Here is an 18110-nt window from a genome sequence, read left to right as displayed (position 1 = left end):
TAACACCCTGTATAAATATGACAAAGTATTGATCATGGACAAATTTCTTGAATATACCATACTTCAAACATCACTTAATTCACACATATTTTCTTAATAAGCTTCCGGTCCTTTACTAGGATAATTATCTGAAACACTAATACCATTTTAAAATATAATAATAATAATAATAATAATAATAATAATAATAATAATAATAATAATAAAACTACAAAATATATATAATATATATAGAATTGTTTTATATATAATAGTTCCTGGACAATAGTTTTTCTTTTGACGTTATAATTACATATTTAAATTTAAAAATTCAATGGTGTTCATATTTAACGTCAAATAACAATGAAATATTAAAAAATCACATTGTTAAAAAAAATAAAATAAAATATAAAATAAAAAAAACAATGATTTCATCCTTTCTGTCTTCATTCTATGGCGCTAAGCCATTGATCGAGACCATTCTCCAACAAGATCTTAGCCTAGTATCGGATTCGGATGTCAACGATAGCATTGCTAAGTGGTCATCTATAGTGGGATCAGATCCACCTGACCTTGATAAGAGAGGACTACAATCCTCTTGGGACGATCCTCTTATAAATCATCACTTTTCAACTCTGCTTCAGTCATCCGATAACCCAGAAGATAAGGCCAGACTTCTAGCTACATCATCTCCAGAAGCAGGCGCTTGGCTCCATGCTATCCCGTCACCTTCTTTAGGATTACATCTTCCCAATGACAGTTTTCGAATTGCCAGTGCACTGCGTTTGGGAGCAGATGTTTGCGAGCAACACAGATGTCCTGCCTGTAGAAGTGTCGTAGACAAGAAGGGCCTTCATGGACTCTCCTGTGCCAATAGTGCGGGCAGACATTCACGCCACTCCAGCGTCAACGACATTATCATGAGGGCACTAATTTCAGCAGGAGTTCCTTCTATATGTGAACCGTTGGGATGCAGTCGTGCAGACGGCAAGAGGCCAGATGGTATGACTAATACCGTGGAAGAAAGGAAAAGCACTTCTATGGGATTTTACTTGTTCCGACACCTTCGCCCCTTCAAATATACATTCTTCCTCAGTACAAGCTGGCAACGTGGCTGCTCGCCGGGAAACAGAAAAGCGCAGGAAATATAGCAATTTACTCGACAAATATCATTTTGTCGCTATAGCTGTCGAATCGGGTGGTTCATGGGGTCCCGAAGGCCTTAACTTTATAAAAGAAGTTGGTCATCGCATTCGTTTATCGTCAGGAGATGCTAGAGCAACCTCGTTTCTACTGCAACGCATCAGCATGGCAGTACAAAGAGGGAACGTTGCATCAGTTTTGGGAACGCTACCCTCTGGTAAGGGACTGGAGGAGATCTTTTGTTTGTAATCTCGGCGAAGGTTTGAGGATGCTGTTGTGAGGCTTATCACAATAACGTGTATTAGTGAATAATTATATTTTAATAATCTGTAAAATGTAAATTGTGCACTGTTCAAGGAATGTAATATTTTGTAGTTTTGCCAGCGGACTTAATGCAAAGTGGGATCTTATTGTTGTCTAATTTCTAATTTTAATTAACTTTGAATGTTACAAATTTGAATGAGGCCGTCGGTTTTAACAATATTTCATTGTTAAATTTTAATGTAAATAATTAGGCAAAAATTGCTTTGTTGTTACAATACATATATATAATTTGAAAAAAAACAATGAAATATATTTAAGTTCTATTCCAAACAATGGTTCAACAATGTATAATGGAATTTCAACAATGTTCTCGATTGCCGTTATTTGCGGAAATAATAGAATGCGCATATTGTTATACACCATATAATAATTTATTCAATTAAAAAAAACAAAATTGTATATCAATAATTTAATATTATGATGTTTGTATTACCTGCATTAATATGAACATATATATGCCAATTAATGTCTGATGTTATTTGAAACTGTTACGACTTATTTTAATTTATTGGAAAATAATAATAAAAAAACTATAAAAATAATCCAAATAGTAAGATAATCTGTTGAACCAAGAGAAGTAAGCATAATTGCACAAGGGTGGATTGCAAAGTTCGTGGCCTGACTTACAATATTTGAATAAGTTATGTTTAATTTTTCCACGTAATCCCCCTCGACCGAGATACATTTACGTCACCTCTCTGGTAAGCTTCTATACTATTTTTTAAATATTCCTCGAGCCCTGCCAAAATATGCCAGTACAGCACTTTTCGCCTCTGCATCCGAAAAGAAATTGCTGACCCCCAATAAACTTTTTCAAGTTTCTAAACATGTGAAAGTCCGAGGGGGCCAGGTCAAGCAAGTAGTTCGGGTGCGGCAACAGTTAAAACTCGCTGGAGTGAATTTCTGCCATGTATGCGAAGGACGTGTGAACACGCGCATTGTCCTGGTAATTTTCTCCCATGTTACAAATATCCGTCACTTCCGCCGACTTAGCGACTTACAAACTTCTCACCTGAAACAAAAGACAGACAAAATTTTACATAGTGACTACCAATGGATATAGCTACGCAGCTAATGAAATGAAATGAAATCTTTCGGTTTTACGGTCCATGGTTATGCCGGCTAGAGTAAAGGAGATGGTGATGATAACAAATGAATGAAATGAGGGAATGAAGAAAGCGGGAGGAAACGGGAGAACCCCGAGGAAACCCACGCACATGATATTTGTCCACCACAAAGTTCACTTGGCGCGAGCTGGGATCGAATCAGGGACCCCATGCACCAGAGGTGGACACTCTACCACTGAGCCACAGCGGGCGGCCCCAACGCAGCTAAATGTATACAAACCTAAAAATAATTGCTACCTTCCTGTCAGGCTACGAACTTTCTTCGTATAAATACATTTTTTATAATCTCCTGTTTGAAATATAATTCCACTGTCTCGTCAGCTTTTTTCACTAATTTTTTACTAATTATTTCTTAATTATCGTATCTACATTTAAAAATTAAACTATTCTGCAATAAATTATGTTCAGATAATTTAAAACTGTTGAGATAAGATATACTATAAAACTATTATCGATAATATCTGAGATATAAGCAAATTTATGTCGCAACTTTGGCATTTTTCTCGTGACCTCATGGATGGATATGCTTAACAATAGTTCGATTGAATTCGCTTCCTCAATTTAGTATAAAAAAGCATAATTAGAAATTTATTCAATGTGGACACTTATACCATTGGCATGAGTGTTAGCTCTTTCCAGATAATTTTTTAACTTCCGTATGAAGAATAACACTTTTAATGGAGGGAAAAATAGATGAATAGAATGAATAGATATTAGAGAATCTAGTTTGTTTGTATGTATGAATGTACCTTTTGGCTTCTTTCCCATGACAGTGATCGTCCTCCTTTTCCTAATAATTTCATGATAGAACTTTGTAATTATTATTGTGAAATTCTTGTAATTGTTGTAAAACTCGTTCCTCTTGCTTTTTCCTTACCTGAAACCTTGTAATTCTTCACAGCCACATCAGGGAACGGACCTTTCCAAGGTATTGTGGGGCTTTTACTAAAAACGAAAACGTTGTTTGCAGCCATTTTTTTATTTTTTATATCATTTGCTTTCTTCATTTTTCAGTGTGAATGGTATTTTAATACTGCATTCGTATGCTTCATTTCAAAGTAAATGCTTAATAAATAATAATAATGGTTTCTTGTAGCACACACGTTGAAGTTGTTGTATGTCGTAATATGCTGCACTTTTTCTTTCTGCAACTTTATTCGAACTGTTTGGGATCACCTTCCGAAGACGATTTTTCAGACCCTATTTTGTTAAAATTTGTATACAAAAAGAAACTTTTGTATTTAGTATACACCTAGTGTCTCTGTCAGAAATGTCCAAAATACGAAGGAAAATATTTCCTAGAAAACATCACCAAATGTCCTGAAAACTAAGAGGACAAAATGTCGGTCTTACTTTCTTATCCCTGCATGGCTCCAATGAAAGAGGGGATGACGTTACTATCAGAACTTTTGTATTAGGACTTTTTGTTTTCGAAGAAGAAATTTTTGATTTGTTTAATGAAGTCGAGCTGTAGAAAAAAAAAAAGAGTAGAGAATGAATTTATTGTATTCAATAGCTTAAATAATTTCTATGGTGAAGCAACAGACGTCACAACTAACTCAGTCACTCAATGGCCTATGAAGCTCGGAGGTTCAATGCTGCGCCCACAAAAGCTCTCGTTTGACTTCTGTCCTTAGTCAATTTGACCCAGTTTCTACTTTGTACTCCTATTTCTGCGAGATCCATCTTAATGTGTTCCTCCGGTCTGCGCGTAGGTATTCCTAATGAACGTTTTCTGATTGGATTTCCAGTCAAAACTTTGAAATAGTTTCTACTTTCTTCCATTCTAACAACATGACGTCCACCTGAGCCTCCTGGACTTGATGACCCTAACAATGTTTGGTAAACCGTATAAATTGTGCAGTTCTTTGTTATGAAGTTTCCGTCATTCCCACTCTTTTTGGGTCCGAATATTCTTCTTAGGATTTTATTCTCAAATACTTTGTCTGTGCTCTTCCCTCAGACGTTATAGTAATATAAATTCAGGGGAAACGAACAGCAATTCAGTAGGTTCGATATATGACCCTTATGATAGTGCGACACAAGGCATGACGGTACTTAAGTTTCCAGCTGTGAAATTCTTCTCTTATGCGTGCTTTGAGATGATTAACTTTTTTTTTTCTTTTTCGCCGTGCATCATGTTGTTTATACATCCTACAGGAAGAAGTCACATAGGTTAAGGTCCAGACTTTTTTGGTGACCAAGGAGTAGGTCCTCGTCCGATATTTCACGGAAGCAATGATCCAACAAATATCGCACATCAGCTGCAATGTGGGGGGTGTTCCATCCTGTTGAAAGATTACCCGAAATATACTATTGAATTCTTCGACCTTGTGGAACAGTTCCTTGGCGGGTTGTGCGAGTTTCGTACACCATACATTCCAAAAATATTGGAGTTTGTTGGCCGTAATGAACTCATTTTGAGCCTTGCGTGACTTTTCAATATCCTTGTCAAACTCCACCATTCATTTTCGGAGACCCTGTATATAATGCATGTCCGTTGGAGGACTGTAGAAAATATTCAAAATTTATTATTATCAATGAACACTAGTCAGCTTCATGTTTAAAAAAGGAAGAAAAATAAACTTTTGTTGTCTCTACATTACTTCTGGCTTCTAATTTTACGATTTTGCCCCGAAACTTTGATAATGTAAACCCTGTGTCTCTCCTAAACTACATTGTTTCCTTCGAATTAGTGAAAGTGATCCTAAGCATACCTCAAAAATATCTTAAGTACTTTATCAATATTTGCAACAATTCAATGCTTGATCCAACAATTCTTTTCTTTTTTTGTAGCATTTGCTTTAAGAAGAAATTTGAGTTACTTAAAAATTTAATATAAAAATAATTGTTTTTGAGTTTACAAATGTCTTATTCTCTTTTCTGTGTACAATTTGATATCGAATGCGCATTTACAGAGGTTTGTACTGCAGTAGTTCTGGTGTTTTAGAGTTACAATATACGTTAAAGAGCATTTTCTGGAAAAATATTTTTATATCAATTGGTTTTTCACAATTTATATTAAATTTTTATTCTGTTTTACGCAATTAAATTTTGTTTAATTGTGTGTATGGTAATGCTTAAATAAAATATTTTTAAATATAAATAAATTTGTAGGGAAACTATTAATGCATGTCTGCCGATTCAATGATCTAGGAATTTTAACACATTGACTGCCACGATCCACAGTTGTGACCAAGTGTTAAAGTTCTATGTATGTTAAAGTGTGCAATGTTTTAAAGTTCTATGAACTATAAATTAGAGCAAGGGAGCAACCTGTACGAGGGTGATGAAACAAAGATGAATACTAAATGATATTCTCACTGAGACAGACTTGGTTGAGTTAATGTTTTAAATAGTTCAGTCACATTACAGAGTATATCCTTATTATTTCTGTAACATTCGTATCGTGCATGAATATAGACGTTGGACACTTTATTACTAAACTTTAAACTTTAGATTGAACGTAGGAAGCTACTGTATGAAAATGGGTCCTTCAAATATACACACTCTCTCTAGTTTTTTTTTTTTTTTTTTCAGTTCAGATTTTTTTTTTTCTTTCTTCGGAAATTTCTTGTTAGAACTTTTAATTAATTAGTTCAATTACCCGTTCTTTTAGACATGCAAGTCCTCGTACTTACTCTGTTACTCACTTTCACTTGTAGATGTCAAAGTGTTAATACATCAATAGTCTTAAGATTATTTTATTACATATATTAGTAGAGAGTTCAAAATTAATAAGGAAAAACAATAATTCTCTTAATTTCCCAGAATGAAACTTTGAACTGTGAATTAGCATGCATGTTTAATGATAATTTACTGTTATTAAGAAAATAACTTAAACAAGTGTCTCAAGAATATCATTGCAATTTTCAGGTCAACGAAATCTGAGAAGCTGTACCCGTCCATGTTGCAAAGGTCAGACGATATTGACCCTTACTACAGTATTCCGATCTCAACGTCTGCCTCTAGTCAGCGCGACGGCCATCATTCTTCCCAACCGACAAGTCCTACCCCAAGCCAAGTGTCGCAAGGAACGCCTTCAAGGTAACGATATAACATCTATATATTAGTCGTAAGTTTGTTATATTATATCTTCTGAAACTAATTAAAATGTATTATAATTACATGGGCGCATGGGGGGATATTCAAAATTAACAAAAAATTGCCTACTTACCAATTACTCCTCCCTTGAATAATTTAAAGATTTTGACGTTTCGGAACTCTCAGCTGGCTCCTTTCTCAGTGGCAAGGTAAAATTATTAAAACGGAAAGGAGATAAAAGGAGTAAAACCAGGAATACATACCACTATATAAAAGTAACGTACAAAAAAGATTCTGAGATGAACAGAGCAGAGTGAAAAAAAGAATGAACTGAATAAAAAAGAACGCGTTGTCTATGTTAGGCCACTATTGCCAGATCCAAAGTATACATCAAAGGTAGGTACCCAAGTTCGATCAATGTTGCCAGTATCAAGGTTCAATGCAGGTTTGTATTTATGAATAAACAACGATTCTTTAATTTCCCGTTGTTGTTTTATTATTATTATTATTATTATTATTATTATTATTATTATTATTATTATTATTATTATTATTATTATTATTATTATTATTATTATTATTATTTTTTTTTTTTTTTTTTTTTAATTTTTATTTTGCTGAACCTATTACCTTAACCTGTTTTCTATTCTGTGAATGTTGTTTTACATGAAGCGCTAAACCCGACATGCCTTCATCTTGTGACTTTTTTGATTGTCTATCATGTTCCTTCACACGCGTGTTAATATTATGTTTAGTTTGGCCAATGTATGAGGAATCACATTCGCAATGGACGCGGCAAATGCCTGCCTTATTTAATGAATCGACAAAATAGCTGTTAAATCCAGGGAGATGTTTTTGTAAACTTTTGGGGGGAATACTTGAAGCAGATATGTTATGCTTTGCAAGAATACGTTGATTTTTTGTTGAAAGTGTGGAAAATAAGGAATTCCAATCCAAGTTTTTGCTTCTTTGGAAGTTTGGGGGACTTGCAGCGATCTACGTGTTTGATTAAACCATTTTTGTAAATTACACAGCTTATAACCGTTTTCTTGTCCTATTTTATATAAAAACTATATTTCTTCAGTGAGATCTTTTTGACGGTCACAAATTAATAATGCTCTACGAAAGAAGTTCTTCCAAATATTGGCCTTGTACATTGGCGGATGAGCTGACTGTATGTAAGTAGTGCCCGCATTGGGTTTTCGGTATACTTTTGTAATAAATTTATTATGTGATCGGGTAATCAATAGGTCTAGAAATGGAAGGCCGTTATCAGATTCACGTTCAAGGATGAACTTCAGCCTAGGATGCTGATTGTTGAATTGTTCAAATATTTGTATAAGTGTATTTTCGTCACGAACAAGTAGTAAAATATCATCAGCATAACGGTAATATCTAACGTATTTAAATGTGTCCTGCCGTAAAATAGACGTTTCAATCTAATTTAAAACAATATTTGACAATATTGGGGATAATGTTTTACCCATGGCTAAGCCATCATTCTGAGAAAAGTAATGATCTTCAAATTGGAATATATTAGTTGTTAAACAAACCTCAAGTAATTGTAATAAAAAATTAGTTTCATAGGTAGAAGCGCCATTTTGTAGTAATCAAGATCGAGTACTATTGATAGTAAGTTCCAGTGGTTTGGACGGATACATATCAACAACGTCTATGAAGGCAAGTAAAATGGTATTGGCATTTACAAATGCTGATAATTGTTGTTTTACGTCTAGACTGTTTTTTTACAACGTATTTAAAACCACTATTGTAACTGCTGAGTTTTTTATATAACCATTTTGATAGTAAATAAGCTGGATGATTGAAACCTGATATGATCGGGTGAAGGGGGATGTCAGGCTTGTGCACCTTCGGAAGACCATAAATAATGGGAAGACTAGGTGCATGTATTTTTATCATATCTTTTTCAATGTCAGTTAAAAGTGGTGAAGAATCAATTGTCGACTGTACCTTCTTAATAACCTCTGGTAACAGATTACTGGGATATGAAACAAAATTACATTTTTCTGCTATTTTTAAAATACCGGAAGCATATCTTTGTTTTGGCATAACAACATATTGCTTTCCTTTATCAGCCTTTAAACACCAGATTTAGTGTTTATTAAGAAATTTCCTAAATTGTGTAATAAGCCCTTGTACATATCTGGATTTTGGATATGATCCTACCTTTTTGTATGAGTATAAAAAAAGTATTGATATTGGCCAAGCATTCATTTCTAATAGATTGCGCGGAATGAATATCAGGTGCAAGGTCAACGGCTTTTTCTACTGAGCAAATTATCTCGTCCAATGGAATGGAAAGCGGAAGGTAACTAAATTTTAAACCTAACCTAAAAATCTGATAGAATTTCTTAGGATGTCAATATCGGTAAGGTTAACAAATAATTCTACAGGTGAATCGGACTATTTTTGTTGGTTTGCGTTTATTGAAAACAAGGGTACCACCTAGATGAGTGATTTTCTTTTCTAAGCGTGCAAATTTAATTTTGTATTTCATTCTTAGTCTAGCATGCAATCTATTCTGTAGAATATGTGCGTATATTGGGTCAGTACGAAAAGTTAAAGACATCCACATTTGATAGCAGTCAAAAAAGTCACAAGAAGGCATGTCGGGTTTAGTGCTTCATCTAAAACAACATTCACATAATATAAAACAGGTTAAGGTAATAGGTTCAGCAAAATAATAAATAAATAAATAAAAAAAAAGGGAAATTAAAGGATCGTTGTTTATTCATAAATACAAACCTGCATTGAACCTTGATACTGGCAACATTGACATCTACCTTTGATGCATACTTTGGATCTGGCAATAGTGGCCTAACATAGACACCGCGTTCTTTTTTATTCAGTTCATTCTTTTTTTCACTCTGCTCTGTTCATCTCAGGATCTTTTTTGTATGTTACTTTTATATAGTGGTATGTATTCCGGGTTTTACTCCTTTTATCTCCTTTCCGTTTTAATCATTTTTACCTTGCCACTGAGGAAGGAACCAGCTGAGAATCCCGAAACGTCAAAATCTTTAAATTTTTCAAGGGAGTATTCATTGGTAAGTAGCTAATTTTTTTGTTAATTTTGAATATCCCCCCATGCGCCCATGTAATTATAACCTATACTAATTGTTTAATTTAGAAATATGCTATGGAGTAACTCCTTTCGGTACATTATGGATAATATACACAGAGTTGAGAAAAGTGCTGTAACATGTATATCTTGAGAAAACAGCTACAATTTATATATATATATATATATAAGAAAAGTATTGAAATAATAGTGTGGTAGGATTGAAAAATACGTGAAGTTTCCAATTCAGTAAAAGTGAAGGTTGTCCACTTCAGCCCTGGTACACTTCTGTATTGATTTTGTGTTTGTCGTTTAAGACGGTACCTAGAAGCAGTACACATTTTCTGACAGAAATTTAGATTTATCATATGTTTCCTTAAATACGTGTGTTTTAATAAAGCCATTTTTTGGGGTAGAAAGTGAACTCTTCGAAAACAAAGATTAAACCTACATCTTAACAGATAGCAGTCTGAAGATTGTCGTCGGTTTAAGATTCGCGGTCAGGACAATTGAAAGAAGTCTTCTTAAGTTTTTGTAAATTTGATCTGTACGTGGAACACAGGCTATGGTACTTCTTCGTAATTTTTATTCATCATTTCGTATTTTTGTTCAATATACCTCAGGGAGGGTCTTGTGAAGACCTAAACTAAAATATGTAACAGATACGTTTTTTTCCAGTTGATTTTAATCAGTCATTTTCAGGTATCCTTGCGGATATAGATTGCAGCTAGTTGAACTTTTTTCAGCTGCAACAACGAACGAATGTTATCTCTGCTGAGAAAAAGCGGAAAGGCTATTACTCACCGCAAAAAATATGTAGCAGAATTTCCTTCTACATGCAACAGGTAGCGCTTTCGGAAGCTGCTACTTCCTTCATCAGCCTGTGGTAGACTCCAAAAAGGATAAAAAACATAAAGGATAAAAAATGGTTAAAAGGTTAGGATATGTAAAAAAACAAATCTTCTGTCAAACATTAAAACACACGAGAATCAATATTGTGATATGTTATCACTGGTGTTCGTTTCCAGACAAAGTTCAAGTGCTAGATCCTATTATGTTTTCGTTTCAACATGCTTAGAATAACACACTTCTAATACATTTAATACTTTACAGCACTCATATCACGATCTCATGGGTCTAAAGAAAGGCTCAAAAATCGGATGGAATTATCCTAAAATTTGACGAAGAGTGCAATTTTTGTGTTTTTAAATGTTCTGAAAATTAATCTTAAAAATAAAATAATGTACTATAATTTCTTTCAGTATGTAAATTTTGAAAAACAATATCTTTATGATGATCATTCATAAACTCAAACAATTGAAGACCTGAATTGCAGAACATCCCAAGTCCACTGGAGTACTTTTGTGATTTTAGAAGAAAGACAAGATTATACTTGGCATGCTATTCTGTTTAGCAGAATTTTTTTTCTGTACTTTTTTTCAAAAAAAAAAAAAAGTTTTGATTTGGATTTACGTATTATGCAACTGAATAGCCCTTAAGTTAAAACATAAATGCTAACATAAAAAAAAAAAAAATCAAAATACGAAGACAAAGAATAGACTTGGGATGTTATGCAATTTAGGTCTTCAATTGACAGCGTAGAAACGCAGTCAGAAGAATTCTGTTGCAAGTAAATACAATTTAATTGATTTCCTTTTATTGTTTTTGTTTACGTTGTTGTTCTTGTTCTTTTTTTTTCAGATTTAACTTCCCTATGTCTCCAATTACCTCATCTGCTTCAAGCCATGGTTTGAGTAGAACAAGTATGTCTCCGTATACGGGGCTCCTCACAAAAATCAATTCCAAAGATGATGATAGTAAGTATTATTTTGTCTAACTAGTGATGTGAACTGTTATAATAATAATAATAATAATAATAATAATAGTGATAGAACAAATGCGGTGGTACCTCGACTTAGGACGTCTTCTGTTGCGAGAAGTCCAAGTTAAAAGAGGAAAATATTGTCCAGAAACGGACCAACTTGCAAGTTAATATTCAGCTAACAAGCATGATAAATATTTGTGGGTTAAGACGGTTTAGTTTTGCATACCTGTGTAAAGAAAAGAAAGAAAAAAAAAATCTCCTCACAATAATGAGCTATTTCATTGTTAGCATGCATTCTCTCTCCTTTTGTTTTATTAATGCACCGCAATAACTTTTTTTTTTATTTATTAAATGGACAGTTTATATTGTATTTTATGCGTGTTTCGTAATAGATATAGATCAACGAAGCCAGGCAGTGCTAGATTTGATCAAGAGACAAAAATGACTGACCCTTCGTACTCACCAGACGGTGTTCACATTCCGATGTCCATTCAGCGTCTTGAGGACAATTAGGGAGCTACTTCAAAGAAAAGAAAAAAAAGGTGCGAACTCCGGTGTAGAAAGCCAGCATTAACGACGAGAGGAGCCGATATGCTCATCACATATCATCTCAAAGGGCCTTTGTCACTTTGGCTTGGGCTCGCCATTTTCAAAAGCCTTCCTCTCACTTAGCCTTGGGCTCAACCTCTCTCTCTCTTCAAGGAGTTTTCTCATACTTAGACTTGGGCTCGGCTTCGCTCTACGAGGGGCTTTCTCACACACTTAGGCTCGCTATCTTCAGTGGGGTTCCTTAGGTTACGCTTGGGCTCAACCTCGCTCTCTTCAAGAGGCTTTCTCTCATTTAGGCTTGAGCTCCGCCTCGTTCACCTCAAGGGGCTTTCTTGTACTTAGGCTTGGGCTTCTTATCTTTAAGGAGCTTTCACTCGCTTAGGGTCAGGTTTGCTATCTTCAGATCTTCAGTGGTCTAGTACTTAGGCTTGAGCTTTATCTTCAAAGGGCTTTCTGTCACTTAGGCTTTTGCTCACTCTCTTCAAAGGGCATTTTCTCACTTATGATTAGGCTTGCCTTGCTCTCTTCAAGGGTTTTTCCCTTACTTAAGTTTGGGCTCGCTATCTTTAAAGACTTTTCTGTCATTCAGGTTTAGAATTGCTATCTTCAAGGGTTTTCTCCAACTTAGAGTTGGACTTGCTATCTTCAAGGGACATTCTCTCACTTAGGCTTGGGTTCGGACTCGCTGTCTTCAAGGAGCTTTCTCTCACTTAAGCTTGGGTTTGCTATCAAGGACCTTTCTCTCCCTTCGGCTTGAGTTCGCTATCTTTAAGGGACTTTCCCTCGCTTAGGCTTGGGTTCAGTATCTTCAAAGGCCTTTCTCTCATTTAGGCTTGGGCTCAGTGCCTTCAAAGGCTTTTCTCTCATTTAGGCTTGGGCTCGCTATCTTTAAGGGACTTTCCCTCGCTTAGACTTGGGTTCGGACTCGCTATCTTCATTTTTTTAAACGTAGGCTTGGGTTCAGTATCTTCAAAGGCCTTTCTCTCATTTAGACTCGCTAATTCAGTGGGCTTCTCTTATCTTACACTTGGGTTCTGGCCTGGTTCATTATCCACAATAGGATTGCGGATTAATTACAAAAAGGTGGGAAATAAGGGAAGTAATATGAGAAAAGATTTGGATGAAAAATGAAGGAATATAATAAGAGACGTTAATGAAGAGATATCAGGATCGGTTCATGATTGTTTGAACGACCAAATATTTATACGAATTGAAGGAAATATCTTCCAAAATTCGCAGATAAGTGACTACACCACATTAACTACGTCACCATCTGATACATATGCAGAATATACAATTTCCTAATCTAACATTTTTAGAAACTTATTTTTGTGTATTATTGTTATTAAATTCTCTTTCCATTGATTGATATAATTTCAAATAAGCATATAGATATGTAGCCTAATAAACTTCAGGCCACTACACACAATGATCCTTTTAATGTTTTAATGTGATATTCCAACAAACATCACATTTAGTGGTCCCATAGCGTATGTATTAACGCTCTCGTCTTCGGTGCGAGCAGTTCCGGGTTCGATTCCAGGTGAGGGCACTCGGTCGGAAAAGTATAAAAGACTTGGAGGTCCTGACTGAGGTTTTCCTCATTCACATCAGGCAGATGCCGGGGTGGTACCTAGCTTATAGGTTCCAGGGCACTTCCTTCCTTAATCTTTTCATCCTTCCGGTGCCGCGGTGGCTCAGTGGTAGAGCGTTCACCTCTGGTGCATGGGGTCCCGGGTTCAATTCCAGCTCCCGCCAAGTGAACTTTGTGGTAGACAAACACCGTGTGCGTAGGTTTTCTCGTGGTTCTCCAGTTTCCTCCCACTTTCTTCATTTCACCATTTCATTAATTTCTCATCATCACCGTCTCCTTTAGTCTAGCCGGCATCATTGTCGGACATAAAACTCAAAGATTTCATTTTTCCTTTCTTCCTTCCCTTTTCCCGGATAATGGGATCGCCGAGGGACGTCATCCTTTGATGGACTAACATGACCATAGATGCCTAGAGCCCAGAAATCTAATCCTTAATCCTAATCCTAGTGACGGGCTAATATGGCCATAGATGCCGAAAGCCCAGAAATCTAATTTCTTATCCTAATCCTAGTGACGGACTAACATGACCATCCAAGCTGAAAGCCCAGAAATCTAATTTATAATGCTAATTCTAGTGACAGAATAACATGACCATAGATGCCGAAAACCCAGAAATCTAATTCCTAATCCTAATCCTAGTGACGGTCTAATATGGTCATAGATGCCGAAAGCCCAGAAATCTAATTTCTTATCCTAATCCTAGTGACGGGTTAACATGGCCATAGATGCCGAAAACCCAGAAATCTAATTCTTAATCCTAATCCTAGTGACGGGCTAATATGGCCATAGATGCCGAAAGACCAGAAATCTAATTCCTAATCCTAATCCTAGTGACGGGCTAATATGGCCATAGATGCCGAAAACCCAGAAATCTAATTCTTAATCCTAATCCTAGTGACGGGCTAATATGGCCATAGATGCCGAAAGCCCAGAAATCTAATTTCTTATCCTAATCCTAGTGACGGACTAACATGACCATCCAAGCTGAAAGCCCAGAAATCTAATTTATAATGCTAATTCTAGTGACAGAATAACATGACCATAGATGCCGAAAACCCAGAAATCTAATTCCTAATCCTAATCCTAGTGACGGTCTAATATGGTCATAGATGCCGAAAGCCCAGAAATCTAATTTCTTATCCTAATCCTAGTGACGGGTTAACATGGCCATAGATGCCGAAAACCCAGAAATCTAATTCTTAATCCTAATCCTAGTGACGGGCTAATATGGCCATAGATGCCGAAAGACCAGAAATCTAATTCCTAATCCTAATCCTAGTGACGGGCTAATATGGCCATAGATGCCGAAAACCCAGAAATCTAATTCTTAATCCTAATCCTAGTGACGGGCTAATATGGCCATAGATGCCGAAAGCCCAGAAATCTAATTTCTTATCCTAATCCTAGTGACGGACTAACATGACCATCCAAGCTGAAAGCCCAGAAATCTAATTTATAATGCTAATTCTAGTGACAGAATAACATGACCATAGATGCCGAAAACCCAGAAATCTAATTCCTAATCCTAATCCTAGTGACGGTCTAATATGGTCATAGATGCCGAAAGCCCAGAAATCTAATTTCTTATCCTAATCCTAGTGACGGGTTAACATGGCCATAGATGCCGAAAACCCAGAAATCTAATTCTTAATCCTAATCCTAGTGACGGGCTAATATGGCCATAGATGCCGAAAGCCCAGAAATCTAATTTATAAGGCTAATTCTAGTGACAGAATAACATGACCATAGATGCCGAAAGCCCAGAAATCTAATTCTTAATCCTAATCCTAGTGACGGGCTAATATGGCCATAGATGCCGAAAGCCCAGAAATCTAATTTATAATGCTAATCCTAGTGACGGGCTAATATGGCAGATGCCGAAAGCCCAGAAATCTAATTTATAATGCTAATCCTAGTGACAGAATAACATGACCATAGATGCCGAAAACCCAGAAATCTAATTCCTAATCCTAATCCTAGTGACGGTCTAATATGGTCATAGATGCCGAAAGCCCAGAAATCTAATTTCTTATCCTAATCCTAGTACCGGGCTAATATGGCCATAGATGCCGAAAACCCAGAAATCTAAATCCTAAACATCACATTTCAAAGGCAGAGCGCGAAATCAGAAAGAGTCGATGTGGGGAATGAAGGAGGAGTGAATGAAAGAAAGAAAAAAGAAAAATTTGCACTGGAATGTTTCGAATAGACTTTACATGTTTCAACATCCATGTGAGATTAGGTATACTGTTAACTAGTTCATCTGTTAATTGCACATCAATTACTGTAATTAGATCACAAAATAGTCTTACTTTACTCAACCCCAGTAACTTATTACTATGGGGTATTCCAAAAATATTAACTGCATGGAATTTCCTCGAGACTCCAGAATTTTCATCCTGTTCAAAATTAAAATCACGAAAAAAGAAAGAAAAAAAATGAGTGGGAATGAATCAAAATGAAAGTATGTTAGAATTTTGAAACTGCATTTTCATTGACATTACCAATGCGTCCACTGTTCCATCTGATAAGTAAATTAGTAGTCAATGCTGAAAAATGAAAGTAACACTTAATAGAGAATGGCAACCATATATACTCACACTGGGAAACATGAAGGAAATGTCTAGTACATCATGTACACTCATGCCCAAAATTATTGTCGCATGTCTATAAATATGTTGTTCTAGGAATATAATTTGATAACGAATTCGCCCGGTATTTCTTACAATGTTAGTGTGTGTGTATAATCGGCCAAGACATGTATGTGGCAAATTTCATGTCAAAAGAGCAGTAAATAAGAACAATAAAACGAAAATAAAACTTTCTTGTACATTTAGCAACATTTTGTTTTACTCATTCTAATTTTCGTATTTATAATTCTTTTCCTATGAAATTTACCACAAATATAAATTTCCCATCACACAGGATCAGTATTAAAAGTATCCTGCAAAATCATTATCAAATTATATTCTTATAAGAAGACAGTTATGGATATGCGACAATTATTTTGGAGATGAGTGTACCTTTTGGTGCACATTTTGTTTTTACAGTTATTAACCACAATTATGCAGTACCTCATTTTCACTGAAAATAGTCTATAATTTCTGTCTCATTAATATATTATTTTGTTTCAGTGCATGGTTCCTCTCTGAGCTTGGTGTCTACCGCTTCCTCGTTGTACAGTACCCCGGAAGAGAAGCAGGCGCACGAAATTCGAAAGCTCCGAAGAGAGTTAGTGGAAGCTCAGGAAAAAGTGCAGACTCTTACCAGTCAGCTGTCCACCAATGTAAGTACAACATGTTTTATTTTATCCGTTTACCTCAACACTTTGTTTGAATTCGTGTTGTATTGTGGAAGAAAGTTCAAATAAGAGAATACTCTTTTTTTTTTTTTTTGGGGGGGGGGGGGTCTCTGGAGTTAAGGCGATGAAGGAAAAGCAATCTATCCATCAAAAATCGATAACGAAATTTCAGGATTTTCTTCTTTGTTTCCTGGGTCACTTCAGAAACTTCCACAGGGTGTCTATCGGTCACGAAAGTCATGAAAAAGTCGCGAAATCAGAAAATGTCATGAAAGTCAAGAAAAAGTCACGAAATTTAGCTTTTGGGTCATGATTTTTTTTATCTGTACAAAAATGAATGTAAACTGGAAAATTTTGTTCTATAAAACGTCAAAATTCACCATCAAATATATGGTTGACTTTAGACGCTCCCAAATCGCAAGCAAAGCACGCTTCCATCGCATGCATGAAAATTCGGTCCAATTCGCAACAAATTAACTCATGAGAATGTTACTAAATTTTATGATTTGGGAGAGAAAAGGTCACGAAAAAGTAACGAAATTTCATTTTGGAATTTTAGTAGACACCCTGTCCCAGTGTACTGAACGAGTTGGGACAAGAGGATCATGGACGATGTTGTGGGTTGTGGTGGTTTGGTTTGTCGGTAGTCGAAAACGAATGTTCGAATTGACAGCGGTTGCCGGCTGCCGTTGACAATATCTTGTTGTCGGTTCCGTAGGCAAGTGCTTGAAAAATATCAAGTCGATATGCAAAGAACATCGATGATACCAGACTTAATTCTGATTTAAATTACTCACTGAGCAACACAATACGTTTATTGAAAAAAAAAAAACGTGTTAACAGTTTCGCCAACTATCCACTTTGGCTTCATCAGATGCTATGAATACACAGGTACTGAGAGATTTAATATAAGAGACAGCGAAAAGAAAAATCCCTGATTGGCTACCATAAATTGCTACAGCCAATCCCCTTTCACCAGAAACCAAAGTATAAAATAGAAACAAAAATTGTGAATTCCCTTTTGCTCAGTAAGTAGTTTAAATCAGATTTAAGTCTGTTAAAAGCAAAGCTTGTACAGTGCGAAAGTATGACGATAATAACAGTTGTCGAGAATGAACTTTGCGACAAAATGTGATTTACTT

General features: G+C 35.6%; 1 protein-coding gene across 15 annotated transcripts in view; it reads left to right on the top strand.

Moving 5' to 3' along the window:
* Window positions 1–18110, top strand: part of sick (sickie) — a 1461343-nt gene that overhangs the window by 1242683 nt on the left and 200550 nt on the right. For 14 of the 15 annotated variants that reach the window (XM_081752883.1, XM_081752888.1, XM_081752884.1 and 11 more), the window contains 4 exons: window positions 3475–3501; window positions 6450–6620; window positions 11401–11516; window positions 16802–16953. In XM_081752883.1, coding sequence (XP_081609009.1) covers window positions 3475–3501; window positions 6450–6620; window positions 11401–11516; window positions 16802–16953 — 466 coding nt within the window. The remainder of the gene's footprint in view (window positions 1–3474; window positions 3502–6449; window positions 6621–11400; window positions 11517–16801; window positions 16954–18110) is intronic. The other variant, XM_081752886.1, reaches the window with a different exon arrangement.

Source organism: Thermobia domestica, chromosome 3 (assembly GCF_964235325.1).
Source record: "Thermobia domestica chromosome 3, izTheDome1.hap1.1, whole genome shotgun sequence".
NCBI lineage: Eukaryota > Metazoa > Arthropoda > Insecta > Zygentoma > Lepismatidae > Thermobia > Thermobia domestica.
The sequence above is the reverse complement of the archived record's forward strand: the minus strand, read 5'-3'. Positions and strand labels throughout refer to the sequence as shown.